A 19,652-nucleotide genomic window follows, 5' to 3' on the forward strand; every position below is an offset into this window, starting at 1 on the left:
ATTTTGTGTTTTGAAATCGCAGTTTAAAAAAGTCTAAGATCAGTTTGGTTATGTGTATACTGTTTAAACGAAAACCTTGAACTGCGAACAAAACTTCGTTTTGTAATTACAAAAAAATCATATGTAAGTTAAAAAAAAGTGCCTAGTCATGATATCATATTGATTTCTTTACTTCTGTAGAAGACTTGTGAACGTATCGCAAAATCAATTAATGTTTTTAGATTAAGTAGTTACTGTGTCAAATATTTTAATCTAGTTTTTAAAATTTATTTATCACATTTGCACAAATGTATTACTGTAGAGCTTCTTTCTTAATTACCAAAGATTGCGTTAAGCTCAATTCCTGAAGTATGACGCTCTACAGTCACAGTTCTACCTTTCGGTTCAACGGAAACGCAGATTTCAACAGAATTTGGTGGACCTAGACTGGAAGGTAAATGAATACTCCTGATGTGAAACAACAGTTAGACTAATCCTGAATATAGATCAAGTGTAAAATTGATGTAGTATTATGCCGGCAAGTTAACTAACCTTCCTAGCCGTAGGTAAGTAAGGCCTGACCGCTAATAGGCTTTTGCTAATGAACCTTGAGTACTAGTCTACACCAACTTCCTTTAATCATTATTACTCTTATCTACCACATAGCGATGGAAGCTACGCCTGTAACGCACACATTGCGGAAGTTGCTGCAAACAATGAATTGAGGCGGAGAAGCAACCAGGAGCTATATTTATATCATGACCAGGATTCTCCTGTTTCATCAAGTTTATAAGGCTCAGATGGTCAGGACATTTTGCGAGAATATCTGAAGAAATGTCTCCTAAGAGGATTCTGCCTGATCCTCTTTTTAGTCGTCGCAGAGTGAGATGGCTCCTACGACCAATAATGCAAGATAATATCTGAACATCCAAAGCTAGATGCCGGTAGTACAGAAAATATATGTACTGCGGTTGCTCCTAGAGGAAGCCAGGACACTTCTTGGATTCTAGTGCTACAAAGTAGTAGAAGGTACCGATTTTTTACTTCGAAGAGATTACATAGATAGTGATTAGGATGGTTAAATAGGTTGTAATAAAAATTTGAAATGAGGTTTATAAGTACATTATAATAAATGTAAGATTTGTTTTTCTTTATGCCACCCCTGCAAAACCTTAATGTTGTTGGTATCATTGACAATAGTTCCCATTTCTTCGGATTGGATGCTTTAACATTCAGGTGTTTTGGTGTCTCCTAATTTTTTTTAATAGACGTTCTTAGTTCTCTGTTGAAATAGACCCTAATTATTTTCCTGAAGAATTTTCAAGCCATCCTATATAGATAGTGGTATATCATTCAGGTCAAGAAAAGGCGTTTTAGAATCTGGATGAAACGATAAAGTGTTCTGCAAGTGCTGTCAGTACAAAAGTATTTACGTAAATCTACGGACCTGCCTTTGAATATTGAAACTCTAGAACAAGATAGGCTTATCTAGCTAGCTTTGCCTACAGAAAGAATAAATCAACGAAGAACTATCGGGGAACTGTTGTATAAGAAAGGTGTTCGAAATAAAATTAGAAAGAGATCCAGGAACACATGACCTCTAAGCAGATATGTGTTTGCATTGTCCTCCGAACTTATGTGATAATTAAATAATATAATAATACCCTATAAAATATAATCAATTGATCTCAATAAAACACATTTGGAATGTTCTATTTATTTAAAATTTTGTGAATATAAAGGCACTCTATATTTTTCATTTTAAATAATAATTTTATAAATTCTTATTAATGCAAGGAGAGGCCATACTTTGTATTCAACTGTTCATTTTATTCTTTGCTTCTTTACAGTACGAGCTCTTTGGGTGAAACTTCTTGGAGAAAATCGGCCCCTCAGCAGTGACACGACTTATGAAATTTCTTGTGAAGTTGTTGGAGCTCGGCCGACACCAATAATTACATGGTGGAAAGGCAGTGTACAACTTCGAAACACGAGAGAAACAGTAAATAATCCTTAATTATCTTCATAATGATTGTTTAAATTAAAATAACAATATGCGCATGTGTGTGTATATTATTTTCAATTTTTATTATCATATATATATAAATTTATTTCGTGGGTCTTGAGGATCCATCAATCATAACAACAATATTTAGGCGACGTTTCAAAATTTTATTGTTTACATAGTCAACAAAAAAAAACAACAGTTTTTGAACAAATGCTTTCTTTAAATAATTATTATAAAACTACATGTACATAGTGTAATTTAAGATTAATAACTATTACAATTAAAACAAATAACTCAAAATTGTCTATTGCTGTGATCCAACTTGGAACTTGGAAGCTACTAAGCCATACCTTGCCGTGAACCTAGCCCAATCCATTGCAAGTCTCTTGTTGGCTCTGCCCCCCAGAAATACATTCAGTTTTGCTTCATTCTGTCAAAAAAACAAATAAATTGTTCATCGTATAGTAAACAAATATAATGAAAAGTAAATCTCAATAGATTATTTTTTCGGAAATGCACTATTCTCCCGCTATTAACTTTCAAAGTAAAAGAAAAATGTAACCATCAAATGCAGGTGTTTTCTAACTTTTAATAATGATCAGATTTTTCCTAGCCAATAAAATAAAAATATCACATGGTTTTGAATAATTTCTATTATTCTAATTTTCCAACTTCTATTTCAATCTCTTCATCACTCTGGCATTTGAAAGAATAGTGACCGTCATTAATTAGCGTACTCAAAATACTTTAATCTTATTTAATATATGGTAGAATATTGTTATTGCAGTCCTTCTCATTTTGGGTTCAAAACTTTTAAGCCAGCCATTAATTTTAATTCTTAATGAAAGAGTTATTAATGAATTAGTAACTGCCTAGATGTTTCTTACGATATTTTCAATTCTGTTAGTTTCTATTTCTCATAAGATTTTTTTTTTTTTAATTTGTATATTTATTGATTCTGGCTTCGAAATTTCGCAATATTGTCGACACAAGATTATTTAGAGCACCTAATATTGCCTTTTTTCCTTGTTTGCATACTTTTAGAAATTCTTCGTGAAACCACGGTTTGTTCTCATTTAATATTTCTGATTTCATCGATATCCTCAAAAACCCTCTAGGACCTAATTTCTAAATTTCTTCCCATTTTTTATTATTCTAAGTTGAATATTGCTCTAGTCTGAAGCCTTTCAACACTGGCAATTATGACCCTCAGTGGAGTATTTTAACATCGAAATATTGTATTACATGTTTGATATAACCGTTACATTATATATATTTTTTTTAACAATTGATTATGGGAGGGGGTATAGTCTCATACAAAAGACACCCCTAACTATATACAATGTTATAATTAAAAGGTAAAAAATGATAAAATAAATAGATAAGAATAATGTTGCTTAATAAAAGAGAAAAGTAAAATTAAAAACAAAAAATAATGATATTGGTACACTTAACAAAACAAACAATTGCCCTCTAATGGTAAAAAGAAACAAGTTAATTTGAAAAAAGGACGAGAGAAGAAAAAAATAATAATAATAAGTAAAATAGAGGTAGTGTGACTATGAATTAATAAATATAGAATTTATAACAGAATGTCCTGCAGCAGCTTGGGCTTCAGACTTCGGGTTGAAGTTGGGTTTCCGAGGTTGTAGGTCACTGTTCCTTTAACTGTCGGCAACTGGGAATGGAACTTCATGAACCGTTTTTTTTATGTAATCCTCTATTGACTCCATATGTAATTCCCCATGCAATTGGCTATTTCTTATGAACCAAAGAGCATTAACTGCGATTCTTAGGACTTTACAATAATGATAATAGTTTTTCTTAAGGTTCACTAAAAAATATATAGGATCAAAGAAAAAAAAAACATTATTACTAAGCAAGAGAAAAAAAAAGAAAGAAAGAAAACTGTTGAACAAAATTAATATGTTACAAAAATTTTACTTACATGCTTATGTATATATGTTCATTATACTTTTTCAATGTCGCTACAACACTTTTTTTGTTTGAGATGTAGAAGAAAATCTAAAATTTCCATCATTATTGACCGAATTTCCCATATTCACTAAAATATTTTAATTTTTCCAAATACATTATGAAATATTCTTAATATTTAATATTAATATAAAGTTCCCTTCTGAAATCCAAGTTACATTAGTTTTCTTATTATTGTTGTCATTAATATTTAATAAAATTCAATATATTTTAATATTTAACAATAACATAGAGTACCCTTCTGAAATTCAAGTTACATTTGTTTTCTTATTATTGTTATCAGTAATAATTAATAAAATTCAACATTAAACAAGGTTAGGAATTTATTTCTGGGCATAATGAACAACTATGTTTTCCAATTAAAAAAAAAACAGCTCAACCTCTTCATACACTCATTTCTTTTTAAATTCATTATCTTCACATCTTCTTAATTTTTTTAGTATTAAGTGAAAAATACTAATTCTCTGTAATTTGCTATTTCAGACTAGCACTGATGGAAATCGCACAGTTAGTACATTAATCCTTTCACCGAACATGGAAGATTCTGGAAAATTTTTGTCCTGTCGAGCAGTGAATTCTCGTATACCAGGATCTGGAATTGAAGATGGGTGGAAATTAAATATATACCGTAAGTTACAATTAGATCGCTTTTGGCCATAGATCCATCATTATGTATTTTTAACTTACATGTAGTTTTTTTATCCACAATTTAACTGTACAAATTTATGGAAATAAATAGTTTCCATTTAAGAAGTACAAGATCAAATGGCAATCTTTAATTTAGTTATAAAAACATAATTAATCATATTGATTATATTATGCTTTAGAAATTGATGAGTATGATACATGATTAAATTCCTAGACTTTTTTTTTCATTGTTTCCAAAACCAACATGAATCCAAATAAGAAATCATACCACTGACTCTGATCAAATTGTTATTTTGAACTATTTAAAAATGGCAAAAAGTAACATATTTTAAGTAATGTAATCTATGAAATTATTTGATTATCTATTATTTAACTTTTTTAAAATCACATTAAGTAAAAAAAAAAGTTCTTATACTTCCCTGATTATTTGGGTTTTTTATCTGTTGTAAATTTCATCAATATAATGGGAACATTGAAACAGCCCTTCCAACATTTGTTAAATTATATGTTTTTAAATATAAAAATGATGAAGTATTATATACTTTTTCTAATGATGAATTGGGAGCATGTAATTGTAATCCTGAATATGGAGTACAACCCAAAAACATTGATCCATTATCTTTTCTGTAAAGAAATTTTTTTTAGTAACAAAGTACCTAGGAGATTTTGAAACACAAGTTATTGAATGTTGTAAATTTCATTTTCCAAATAAAATTATACTTTAAATATTAATAAATGTTTTATTAATAGATCATATTAGTCTTAATTTCATGAATTTTACTCTAGTCACTAGAAGAATACTCATCATACATTATATCATTTTTTTTCTTTGGATTGCATTAAGATTTGACAATTATTGTGAAGTTGATAGATTTTATCAGATTTTTGATCTCTTATTACTTAATACCTTAAGCACATCACTAAATTTGGTATTAAATGTTTGGATTTTAGTCTATATAAAATACTATAAACAGTAAACCTATCGTTTCTATAGTTATTATCTATCCCTTTCAATATGACATTAATAGCTATTAGAAAATGCCCTCTTCCGCTAACATTTTTTTTCTTTAGCTAATGAATTGGTGAAACATGATATTTTAGTTTACTGAAATTATGTTCATGTTTTGAAATTAACCCTATCTTTTTATTTAGATGTGCCCATTGTAACTTTAGAACTTGGTAGTAACCTCAATGGCAGTTGGATAAGAGAAGGAGTTGATGTTTATTTTGAGTGCAATATTAAGTCTAATCCATGGGTGTATCGTGTGAGTTGGCGCCACAATGTAAGTTGAACATTTAGTTTTTTTCCTATTGTCATTATAAACTATTCTATAAAACCAAAAATATCTTACAATTAGTTTTATTTAAAGGCAATTAAAACCACTATTGGTTGATTGATTGATTAATGTATATAACAGATAAAATTTCATATCTAAAAGTTCATAGAGAATGTATAATTCATTCAATATTAACTATTTATATCTCTGAATTTATTTCATAGAGGTATTCATAAAGGTTAAACAAGTCACTTACCATTATTTTCATTATTTCAAAATATTCTAAATTATGTTGGGTTGTCATGCATAAACTGTCCATCTTTAGAAAAAGGAAGCAAATAAAAAATTAACAAAACAATCAAATCTGTTTTTTTTCGAAATAGATCATTTTCATCACAATTTTGCTGAGGACTAAACCAAGTCTTCTATTCCATATTTAAAAAGGTCTAAATCACATGTTGAAGTAAAATCAGAAAACGCATTTTTCATCTTTGAATCACTTTTCTCGCATAAAGTTGTCCAAGCTCCGAAAAAAGTAGTAGTCTGTAGGGATCAGGAAAATACGGAGAGTGTAATAGGACTTCATAGTAAAACTCCTTTAGTTTGAGATAAACAAAAATTTCATGAAGTTTCTATTCTCGTGTGAGACTAAGGAGGTGTAGGAATCAAGTTTAGCCTTTCTGATAAGTTTTAAATGTCTAGAAATGTCATTTGACTTGTGTTAAAATCTGACACAAGTTCTCCAACTCTTTTATGAGGGTCTTCTTCCACAGCGTCCTTCACATCTTTAGTAGTAGTAAATTTTCCAAGGTTTTAAAGAAAATAAAGTCTCTTACTAGGGATTAGCCATTACCATTTTCAGATGGTAAATAATTTGCTGGAAACCAGCAGGCTATGCTTTAATATTTCCTAAACATTAAGATTTACAAAATTCTGGCTTTTCATGCATGACAAACCAATACCTGCTGAGTATTGGAAGTGAAATCAAAACATTGTAGATAAAAGATTGATACACTGTAATTTATTATTTTTAAGGGTAAAACTGTCACCAACAATCCTAATGGAGGTACAATATTAGCCAATCAAAGTTTAGTTCTACAGACTGTAAGTCGTGCTAGAGCTGGTATTTACACTTGTGTGGCAAGTAATCAAGAGGGAGATGGAGAAAGCAATCCTCTATATTTAGATGTTAAGTGTAAGTATATAATCATTTCTTAAATCACATTTATAAATCTCAATCTGATTTTTATTATTGTATACTAATAATTTAATAGTATGTTTTTTGTATTTCTATATTTTGAGATAAAAATGCAATTTCTTGTTTAATTATATGTAAAATAGTTTTTAATGCCAATTTCTCAACCTGAAGTTTTTCTTTTAATTACAAACCTTCAATTTTTATTAACTTCTTAATGATTTTAAAGGTAATTTCTATCTGTTTCTTTAAGGTGCTCTTAATATATTCAATCCTCTGTAGTTTCACTTTTCCTCCTCCATGTGTCCTTTTGGTTAAGTTAACAATGTTGCTCAGTTTACTCATTATTGTAGTTTTAGGCACAATTTGACAATCAGGACCTATCAATTTATAACTAAATTCAGGGAAACTCTTTTTTTTCTGAATTTGTTCATAAACATTATATATATCACATTATTAATTACATTTGTACCAAAATAAATTAGTTTGATATAGGTCGAGTTCTTTTTCTCATTTCCTTTTGTTTAGTACAAAGTAGATTAGCATATTGAAAAAAAAAAGTAAAAAAGAAAAGAAAAAGATTAGAAAAAAAAAGTACTTATATTTGTTGAACTATCAGTGGTAAAGCCAAAAAGGAAGGGGGTGTGAGAGATTCTGATCCTGTCGCACTATATTTGTATAGTATAGTCTATATTATACAACAAAAGGACTCCACAAAGTTTTAGAAAGGCATTTTATATTCAAAAAGTATCGATTTTGTTAGAATGTCAACAATGTTCTTCCAAATTTATAAACATTACCCTACTTCTGAACTCCTCCAGTTGGAAAAGGTTTCTTAAAAGTAAAGTCTTGGATGGAAAATTTTAAATTTAGATCTAGATATGTGATGCAAATGAATATATATAATTGTTCTATTAAATGCTCATATTTTAGATCATAGGCCAACTTTTTATTTTTTTGTTATAACATTTACAAATATTAGTGATTTATTCTGATTAACAAATAAATAAACAAACCTGAGGAAAGGTTTAACATTCCCAAAATTGAAAAAAAAAAAAAATGCAATGGTCTGTTGAATATTACAACAGATATAATTGTTATTTCTATTACAGTAATCATACCATTACTCCTTTTTTCTACAACGAAATACTGGATTTAGACTTTAGACATCTTTCGGTAGAACAGAACTTTTCAGATATTAAACTCATTTAAAAATATTTAAGAAAAAACTATTTGTCTCAAAAAATACATCACTACAAGAGCATATGGTGGAAGTTGGAACCAAATGATATGCTATAGGAACTATAGGGAGCCACAATGATATAGGAAGTATTTTGGTGCATGCTTGTTTAAATTTCTTTCTTTTTTTTCTAAAGAAATAAATTATGGATTGGAGAGGAGCGAGAATTGCTTGTATTTTTCATGTCAAAACTTTTTTAAAATAAAAAAAAAATTCACTGAGGTTGTCCATTTTGATTTTATTTTCATTTTTAGTTTCACCAGTTTGCCGTCCTGGTCAGGCCAATGTTGTTGGAGTAGGGAAAGGTGAAACGGTCAAAATATCCTGTGAAATTGAATCAAACCCATCTCCAATTGAATATATTTGGAGGTTTAACAATACAGGCGAAAGTATTGAAATTTCTAACACAAGATATACAACTGAAGGTAGCCACAGTATTGTTACTTACACTCCTAATACAGAACATGATTTTGGAACTCTACTGTGCTGGGCGAAAAACCAACTAGGTCTCATGCATCAGCCTTGTGCTTACCACATCATTCCTGCTGGTAAAGTCAAATATAGCTTTTATTTCAAATATTACTATAAAAGAACCAAAATGTTTAAGCATGAATGTCTTACAGGTCGACCAGATTCACTTCTCAACTGCTCATTAATAAACCAAACTGAGATATCGTTGGGAGTTGAATGTTCTGAAGGATTTGATGGTGGTTTGCCACAACAATTTGTGATGGAAGTTTTTGAGTCGAGAAAAAAGATGTTGATCGCAAATATAACTTCTTCAACTCCCACTTTAACCGTAGCTGGTTTACCTCCTGGATTAGAATTTGAGGTTAATGTTTATGCATCAAATAGTAAAGGCAAGAGTGATTCTGTAATAATCCATACCTATACCTTGAAATCTCCTCAAAAAAGAACAGGTATAATTTTATGTTTATGTTTTAACATTTAAAATATATACTAACATACTTATAGATAATTATTTCCATATTGCGAATACATAATACAACATTAAATAAAAAAATCGAATGTTAAAATTGAAAATATATAATAATGACGAGTTTTTATTTAAATCTGTCCAATCTCCTATTTTTCTTTTACAGCTATGAACCCAGTAATGTTACAATTAGTCCCATTACTTGGCATGCTGTTGGGTTTGGTTGCCACATTTGTTTTGATAGCAGTATGTATTGTGATAGCTTTGAAATGCCGAGAAAAGAATAAGAGACAAGATAATGACAAAATTAATGAACTCAAACAACATAATCATGGCCATAGCACAGAAAGCTTAGAAAATAATCCTGATATCATTCCTCTCAATTCAGGTGAGTACACATTTTTGATCTGTATTAAGAAGTGAATACATGGCTATATTACTAATGTATTATTATTCATGAAAGATTAGAAAGTATGGTGTAGTCCGTGAATCTCTATGATATAGATTGAAACTAACAGAATTATCTCAATATAAATAAGCCAATGTAAACATATGAGAAAGAATAACCATTCCACATCACATATTAAAACGTTATATAACAATGAGCCATCCAAGTATTACTCTATATTATGGCATTTAGTTTATGGTCACAGTATAAAAAAAATCCTTATTGTTTGAAGAAACCCATCTCTATTGAATAACATTTGTTATGTTTTTAATTTAAAATACTGTACATTTAAACCCTATCTATATTATTACAATTTTCCTTCTAATAAAGACAAATAAACTGTATTTAGTAATACTAGTAGTAGTATTTAGAACCAATAAAGTTAGATAGTTACTTTATATCATAAAAATCACAAAATTAAACACTTTATGATGTAGATACATTCTCTGGTATTGGTTGGGAACATCCTCCTCTACATTTCCTTTAGTTGCTCAGAATTAATAACGCTGTACTATACAAGCTTTTTAATTGTAAACAAAACAAAAAGTTATTCAATAGGTTTGTATATGAAAGAAAATTATTATTGCATTAGCCTAAAGTTATGAGCTTCAGTCAAAGAGATAGACTAACCCCCAGTGTATTCTTGATCGATGTGATGGTGCCTTACAAATTATAATTGATTATCAATATAGGTAGGCTAAATAGACATAAGGTTTCTTATGTGTTTGTTAAATTTGCAGTCTGCTACTGATAACAGTTTTCAAGTTACTTACTTATAGATTATCTAAGGAGTAACGGTGTATATGGTAATGAAGCAGTCTAAAATTTGCCTTGACCACTAAAACAGAGCAATACTATTTATTTTATTTTTTTTTATTCACCACACAATTAAGGTTTTTATTTTGGATAAAATAATCAAAATTAAATTATTTAGTCAATACTATAATTATTTTATCGATAATATTCGTATTAATTTTAATCCTTCACACCATTATTTGAATTTTATTCTATATTTAGTTTGTGAATGGTTTTAACAAAAAAATACTTTTTTTTATTTAGATGTATAATTTTTACTTTGAAGCATCTTTAAATTTAAAAACTAAGGCATTATACAAATTTCAGAATTTCAAGGAGCTAATGAAAAATCTGTTGAAACTTCAAATATGACACTTTATCCAAGTGAAATGAGAATTGAAACATCTATTAAACCAAAGGTATACTATATTTTTCCAATTATTTATATTGATATCATGAAATATGAAATATAGTAGTTTATCATAAAGTTTATTAATAAATCCACTTTAAGATTAAAAATGAAATATAGTCTTGAATTAAATGGAAAGAAACCTAATTAATTGTATACAACATGAATCTAAAAAAAGGTAGACTTTTATCATTATTGTTTACTCTTATGACCATGTTGGCTGAGTATGTTGGATAGACAGAATGAAATTATAACATTATTGACACTTTCTACTGGGTTGCTCAATCAATGATATCCAGGTTCTTTTCTGCTGGAACCTTTCTAAGAGTGTCTAAATTTCCTATGGTAAAAAAATGATTTCTTTTGTAGTTTTTTTAAATATCATAATTTTAATTGAATCTTAACAATTTTTATTTATTTGAGAATAACATAATATATTTTAAATGATACTAATTACTCATATTGGAATGACATATTTCACAACAACAAATTTTACAGTACAAGTAAAATGTAGGACAAATTTTCTTTATGCATTTTATAAAACTATTTATGATGAATAATAAGTTTGTTTCAGTGTTTTAACTAAATCTGTACTTTTAGAAAGGAGAGGTTACCTATGCAGAACTTAGTTTGGCAGGAACTTGTAATGCATATTCTGAATTACTTTCTCCTGGTGGTGAACCAACAGTGTATGCTCAAATTGAGCCAGGAAGTCATATTAATCACATTTCTCAGCATACTACGGTATAGATTTATCCTATATGTTAGTATGCATGATGTGTCAGGTGAGAGCATGCATAGAAAAACTTGTTAGTTTAATGTTGTCTACATTAGTTTATGCTAACTGTATTTATTAGAATTTTAGATTCAAACGAAATAATCATATTAGCATAAATTAGAAATTTAATGGTATACTTAATTAAATGATTTTCATACAAAAATATTTGTCATACTTTGTATAAAACAATTAATTATCTTTCTCTATATTTATCCAAAAATATTTATTCTTCTAAAATGGTGAAAAAAAAAGCAGTAAAATTTGATGTCATGTCATATTTTCAAATTTTTAATTAGCATTGCATTTAAAGAAAGAGGTTAAGTAAAATATGATAAATGTATTACTTTTTAATTAAAATATTTAAATTTTAACTTATTGATCAGATTATTTTAACAGCATATATAAATTGAATGGTATGCTATAAAAGTTATAAGTATTTTTATAATGTAATATCGTTATGAAAACGTACTTAGTCCATTAGCTCAGTTTTCTTTAGTTGTTTCAAGTATCTTCTTTACAGTTTATCATAATATGGCCACTCTTGGTTGAATCTACATTTATTCAGATATCCTAGTATTGATCAGAGAAAGTTTATTCTGCTTTATTTTTGAAGTGACCTTGGGTTTTGGTAATGTCATGACATGCATGGAAGTATTGGAAATTCCATTCTGGTTGACGACTATTCACCAAAACCTAATAGTGCAGCTTTAATTCATTTCTTGTAGTCTCGATTGGCTGTTCAGTTTTTGTGAAGAATGTAAAGACACATTAATTCATTTTTCTGTTTTTTGTTGGCAGAAAGAGTATATGTGCATCATATAGAAAGAAAACTGGGTCTCATGAACCACTTTGTTTCAGAGACAGCAGCTGAAGACAACTAATTCAATTGTCCTGTCTTGGCATTTTCTACCATTTGAAAAATTAAAAATCTGTGTTTTTGGTAGTCTATAGACTCTCCCTAAAATGGGATAAAGAAACCCCCAAAACCTCCTATTCAGTGGAGTTTCAGGCCTAAATTCGCAATGATTTGGTCACAGTTGTTGACTTCAACTCAAAATGTTCACTCAAAAGGGATAAAAAAAAACCTCCAAAGGATTCTATTCAGTGGAGGTTGGGCCTAAATTCCCAAAAATACAGCTCATTATGGTGTCAGGTTATAATTTGCAACAGAAATAGAGTTCGGTAGGTCTAATACATGAATACCTAATAAATTGATTATGTCAGTATTTCCTAGAATGCAATCACTGTTAATCATAGGAGAGCCTGTAAGAAGTTACAATCTCTAACTGTGCAGAGTGGAGGTTAACCTTCAATAGTGAAAGCTGATGGGATATGGTTTAGATCAGCTTTCACTGGTTATTTTACTGAAGGTTGAAAATCTCTAATCATTGTCAACCTTGTCTAATATTCATGTTCAAACTAACGTCTAATCATATTCAGGAAGATTGTATTTCAAAGTGAATTGTTTAAATTTAACTAAAAGTGACTTGCTAACTTGTAATTGAACTTAATAATCCAGAATCTGTGTCTGGAAATCAATTAATTCACCAACACTATATGATCAAGCTACAAAAATTGTTGAAAAACACTTTTATTTCATGGATTCAATATAAAAAGTATGAATGTCACAATATCCCATAAATTTCGATATTTTTTTCTTTTTTCCCTATACTGGGAGTAGTAACATGATTTTTTCATATATCCTAAAATAGCAATACTTTAGTTTTTTTTTAGTGGTTATTAATTTAATAAATTTGATGTTACTTAAGTTAGATTACATTTTTACATAATTCATTATTTCGATTGAATATTATTAGCCTACAATTTGTTATCAGGCCTTTTTAGAAACTAGCAATATGAATCATATTTTAATAGATTGACTCTGTTTATGGCAGCAGTTGACTATTTTCATACATTCATTCAGAATTCTAATATTGTACCATGTTTAATAGATTTATAGTATTATGATAATCCTTTATATAATCAATTCACTATTTTCTAATTAAATCTTACTAAATAAGTAATTAGGCAAAAGTTGGAAAATTCGAGAACCTATTTCAAAATGTGTACATTGTGGTAAAACGTTATTCAAAAAATTATTATTCTGAAAATTCCTTATAAACTATATTTAGTGAGTTCAGTTTTCCAAATTATTTTTAGGAAAAGGGCTAATTACAGGAAATCTCTCCAGAGTTCTGGTAAGTTGGAAAATTCTGTCAAAAGTTTGGGAAAATTTTAGATTTTGTAATCATTAGATTACATTTTAAAAAAATAGATAAAAATATAAAATTTCCTGTTAGTTATCAATCTTAACTCCGTTTGTAATCAAATCTAAAATAGGAAACATAAAGCAAGACTTATGAGCTAAACTTTAATGTTTTTGCTCCCATCATATATAATAACATGTTTGAAATATGATTCCAAAATAAGAATCTAATAATTTTATCAGAAAAACATTTTTTGACTAACTTTGGCCAGATGGGAAGAGAAAATAGGGGAGAGTTATACAATGGAGAAAGGGATAGACAACAATCTTTGATCAATGTTGCCCAGCTGTTAGTATCCTCCTGGTCATTTTAGATACTCATCACCAATCCCAGTACCGTATCTGATAACTTTACAGTTTAACTCAAAATGTTTTCTCCTATATTATGGCAATAAAGCGAAGCTATGTCCTATGAATTTAAAAATAATTCTTTCTTATTATACTTTATTTTCTAAATTAAGAGCAAAAGAATAAATCTTTGCTTTATGAATTTTACAAAGTGTAAAAACTCATTACTTGCTAAAGGTTAAAATCTTCATTTTTTCTAAATGTTTGCATATATTTTTGGGGTATTTTTTTTTCAAAAACATGAGGCATGCGCATAATTTGCATGATGATTGAAATCTATTTCATGAAAATTGAAAATTAGCAATATTAATCTTTACTGATTTAAGATATTTTAGTTTAAATTAGGGCTGCAGTATATTTAATAATTTTGCATGAGCTTTTTATCAATATAAAAATCACAGAAATTGGTTTATAGCATTTTAATTTCTCATTTTTGCCAGTAATATTAAATTAAGTTTCTTGTACTAGTGTTATCGCAAAATATATATTTAGTATATTAAAATCATCAATAGACCTAGTGTCAAGTATAGTTTTTGTACCATTTGCCAGGATAGCACATTTAAAATAATCCAACAAATTTCATAAAAAAACCTCTAAAGATAGATAAACTATTAATGGGACAAAATGTATACATATAGCTCTAGTTTAGAATATTATAATTTGATTTTGATTTCATGCTTTTAACTGCAAGTTTTGTAATATAAACAAAGAAAGTTGTGATTTCATAATAATCCAATATTTTGACTTTATTTTTTAAATTATGTTAGAAATGGGAGAAAAAAACTTCCACATCATTAAACGATGACCAATGAGTATCCTGTATCATTTATATAATGATCAAATTATGGGTCAGTATTTTTCCAGGAAACAAGAAATGGGAAAACGTATTATGCTTTTATTTCAAACATTCTTACCAATTCATTGCAAATTGTTCCCATATGAATAATATGAATTCAATAACATCCAATACATATGCTGACCAACTTACTTTATATCATAAACAAAACTCTAGAAAAATGGATGAATTGTTTAACAGAATACTGGATTGGCAAGGTGAACCTTTATCTCGGCCCATCAAAGCCATATTAAACATCCTTTGATCTTTCCTTTTGTTGATATTTAAAGCAAAGTATATAACTTTGTCATAATATCTCAGCCCTAAGGCTAAAAACCAATCCGTGTGAATTATGATATTTACAATCGATCCAAAATGCTTCTATTAATTTTGAACTACTGATGAGATTGTACTAAATAAAAGCACGAGATTTTGAGACAACTAGAGCAATATACTGCACATTTAGTTCTATTCATTTTTATCTATATTTTGTGGTTTTGGAGATATTTGCTTATGTTCCATATTTAATCTGGTACCCTGAATGTGTGTGTACATAGAGCATTGTTCCAATTTCAAATAAAGTTCAAATAAACTCTGGTCCATTTCTTTTAAACTCTATAAATACTTTTTTTTCACTTTATGTTATTTTCAATCTTACAATTTATAATAACTCTGAAATTATCAACTAAATTTGGTAATTTATTTTATGAAATTGGTAATAAATTTCAATAAAAAGAACTATAATTTTAATGCAAGGAATCACTTTGGTTTTGATTGATATTCTAGGTTTTTTTTTTTAGTACGAAAAAATTTTTGAGCAAGACCAAAAAAAATTTGTTTCTTAAGTGGTTTATTTATTATAAAAACATTTAATTCTTGACTTTTGCCTTGAAATTACTTAATTTTAAACATAAAATATTGAGTTTTAATCAGTTAGACAATTTTGTTGCCTTAGGAATTTCGTTCTGACAAAACATGTAGAAATATTTAATTTTTGAAGTATTTAAAGTAGATAAAAATTCCAAAAAATGTAATATAAAAGAAAGTTAAAAGTTCAATTATTGAAATTCTTGAATTTAAGTAATTCATTAAGCTGATAAAATATTAACCAACATATTACTCAAAATAAAATAACTTTTCTTTATCTAAAATATGTCATTTTTAGCAATGTCATATTTTGTGTGATGTTAATAGTTTCTGAGTTATAGGATTGTTTAGATATTGGTTTGATAATCTTAGAAGTGATTTATTTAAAATGAAAAACCAAAAAAGGCATATTATTTAAAATAACTTCATGATTGTTGAGAATTCAACCATACTTGATTTTGTTGAAAATTTTGAGTAGAATCAACCTTTCATATTTAGCTACTATATCTGATCCTTCTTGATGTACATACAATATCTTTTAAACTTGATTTGTTATTATAGTGAATATTTTAAATAGTAGTGCTTTGTTAATTAGTTTATAATTTAATTTAGATCTATAATTTTTTCAAGGAATAACAAACCATATTTGTCCCACTTTGTTGGTTCGTAATATTTTACATTCTTCATTATCTGATTGAAATATATATACATATACATAATGGCACGTCAATCAGGTACTTCAAATCAGTACAAAATGTAAGTAAAATAAAATTATAGCCCTCCTATGTACTTGTCCAGCAAGCACATTTCTCTTAGTTTAACTGTGAATGTTTTGTGTTTATTGATTATTTTGTCCCAAACTGAACTAATTTAATGGTAGTAATGGCTATATTTTTTCAGTCAATTCCTAGGTTCTATCAATCAACATGATATTAAATTTATTCGGGATCGCAATAATCTGTTATAAATAACTAATTCCATTATAAGTTAATCCCTTAACTCTTGTGAAGGTATTTTAACTTTTTCTTATTATTTGTTTACGTGATCGTAATAATTTAATATATACTTTTGGACAGTATGGATTCCTCATTAATCACTAGTGATCATAATTGAGCATTCTACAATCAGCCTACATCATATAGAAAACCTAATTGTTTAATGACAAAGTCAGAATGATTCATGAATATTTATTTTTCAGATACTTTTTTTCTCCAAAATATATATTATGACTTACAATTTTACTAAAACAATTAATACCTCTTTTTTCTTAAAAATGTTGTTTTCAGTTTCTTTATTTCAAAACAATTCTTTTCCCCTTTTTATTTGGACTTATATAATTCTCAATTATTTCAGTATCAATTTAAAATAATTAATCTTCACAGTTGAATATGGGTGATGAGAAATCTTTATTTGATGGGATTATAGATCTTTAAAATTTTCTTATAAAAATTTGCGATGCTAATTTGCTAATAGATGGCTGAACTAAAACATAAAATAGCAAAATAAACTACTTTTTACATCATTACAGAATCATTGCTGACATTAAAGTCTTCATTTTAATACTTATTGGCTATTTTACATCTCTGGCTTTCATTCCATTTTATAAACCAAAATGTCAGAGGAAAATTGAAATTTTGGGTTTTCTGAGGCACTACTGGAAAAAATATGAGCCTAGATTAGGCTGCTTTTTATAAGGGTCTTTTGCACTTTAAGCTGGTTCCAGATGGCAAGTCCGTAGACTATGAAAAAGGTGTTTTAAAAGAACATTATCGTACGTTGTTCAATCCAAATAAACTGATATTCAGGAGGATAATGTTTGTATCCATTGTGTTCACATTCAGTCAAAGAAAAGTTCTCGGAAATGGAGAGTTTTAGCATCTTGCCCTACCCACCTTACAGTCCTGACGTTACACCGTCTGACTTAGGTCTTTTCTGGTCTATGATACATTTTTTGAAAGGCCAGTATTTCATAAACTAAGATATCAAATTAATATTTGAGGAGCTTTTCCCCTTGAAAATTTACAACTGGTATCAAGACCAAAATATACTTCAGATAGAAACATGGTTTACTGGCAATGATGGCCAATATTTTGAAAAATAATTTTAATGTACAGATTTTGTACTGAAATTTAACTAAAACTTATTTTATGCTCAAAGACTTTTGTAACAGCCTAGTAAAAGAATTTAAAAGAAATTCAATATTTAAATAAAATCTAGAAATGATTCTACAACACAAGATTAGAGGGATAATTATTTAAAATGACTTATAGCTGTGAACAGTACATTACCAATATTAAATGATATCATTTCATTTTCATGTTCAAATAATAATATGATTTAGTTTTGAAATGAAACCTAAGATTCACACTCGGACTCCTAAAATTGAGAATATATTCCCAAGATATTTTTGTTTCCATTTTTATTAGTCCCCATCTATCAGTGTTTTAAAACCCAGAAACCTCAATCAAAATTAAAAGTATCACTGACAATCTACTAAGCTGTTTTTTTGTTTTTCTCAATAATAACTCGATGATGTACAATCAATAGATCTTCTTGATATAATTTTCAAAAATACCAAGTTGTAAAGAAGACTAAATATATTCTAAGCTTTGATTTAAGACCTAAAACATAAAAAATAAAGTTTTAATAGAGTTAAGAAAAATATTGAAACCAACATATCTTTAAAAAAGGTAGAGAACCCTTAACAAAACTAAAACTAATTCATAACATGCATGTTGTGTAGGTCAATATCTGTGATACGTTGGATAGAGTCTGCATTCCAGGACGTGGTGGAACTATAACTGCTACAAGATTTTGACAGACGGAAGAAAAACCATGGACAATCACAGAAATGTTGTAATTTAAAAAAAAAAAATGATTTTTTTAAATTATTCTGTTATATGCTTTATTGAAACTATTTTTGTTCTATATATAAATGCTATTATTGTTAATTTAGTTCTATTGATTATTTTATAGAAGTTATTAGTGATGCATTAACATGATTGAGTTCTTTATTATACTATTGATTCATGAGTTGTATTTTATTAGAGCATTTTTTTAGTTTAGTATTGCTGCTTTAGTTGGTATTGTTATTATAAAATCTCTATATCCAATGTAATGAATGATATTACCTAATTCCTACTATAATATTTAAATGTTTTTATTGTACAGCACTATTTGGCATATTAAATTCTTTATGTGTGTATCTTTTGTGATTATAATAACATATTTATTTGTAGTGTTTAGCCTATAATCTTAAATTAAGAAGATAGATCATGTTTTCACTTTTTTCTTGGAGTTACCTAATGTAAAAATAATATAAACCATTAGTTATAAAAGTTTAATATGTTTTAAAATTTTTAAACATTTATTATATTATAGAAAGTTGTAATCAAAGTAAAGGAAGAAAAAATATCTATTGTAAAATATAAATGTTTAATGTTAAGTGTTTTATGTGTTAGTTGAAACCTGCCATCCCTTTCTCATATTCTTAAAAACAAACCTATTCAATGTATATACATCTACTGTTTTAAGATACTGAACTAATTTCTTAATTAACTGTGAATTCAAGAAGGCAGTTGTATGATAATCCTTCTTATGTAATATAAATTATATTAGTATCTACAA

The 19,652-nt window shown here is 27.9% G+C and overlaps 1 protein-coding gene across 2 annotated transcripts in view; it reads left to right on the forward strand.

Annotated features, from left to right (window-relative positions):
- Positions 1–19,652, forward strand: part of LOC106681633 (nephrin) — a gene marked incomplete at its 5' end in the record, with an annotated part of 151,099 nt that extends 131,447 nt beyond the window's left edge. The window contains 10 exon segments of one of the 2 annotated variants that reach the window (XM_067052152.1): positions 1,830–1,981; positions 4,466–4,610; positions 5,783–5,913; positions 6,943–7,102; positions 8,597–8,890; positions 8,966–9,262; positions 9,446–9,667; positions 10,850–10,941; positions 11,532–11,716; positions 18,769–19,652. In XM_067052152.1, coding sequence (XP_066908253.1) covers positions 1,830–1,981; positions 4,466–4,610; positions 5,783–5,913; positions 6,943–7,102; positions 8,597–8,890; positions 8,966–9,262; positions 9,446–9,667; positions 10,850–10,941; positions 11,532–11,681 — 1,643 coding nt within the window. 2 annotated transcript variants of the gene reach the window in all.

This window comes from Halyomorpha halys, unplaced genomic scaffold (genome assembly GCF_000696795.3).
Source record: "Halyomorpha halys isolate HHAL.00 unplaced genomic scaffold, Hhal_1.1 Scaffold353.1, whole genome shotgun sequence".
NCBI classification, from domain to species: Eukaryota; Metazoa; Arthropoda; class Insecta; order Hemiptera; family Pentatomidae; genus Halyomorpha; species Halyomorpha halys.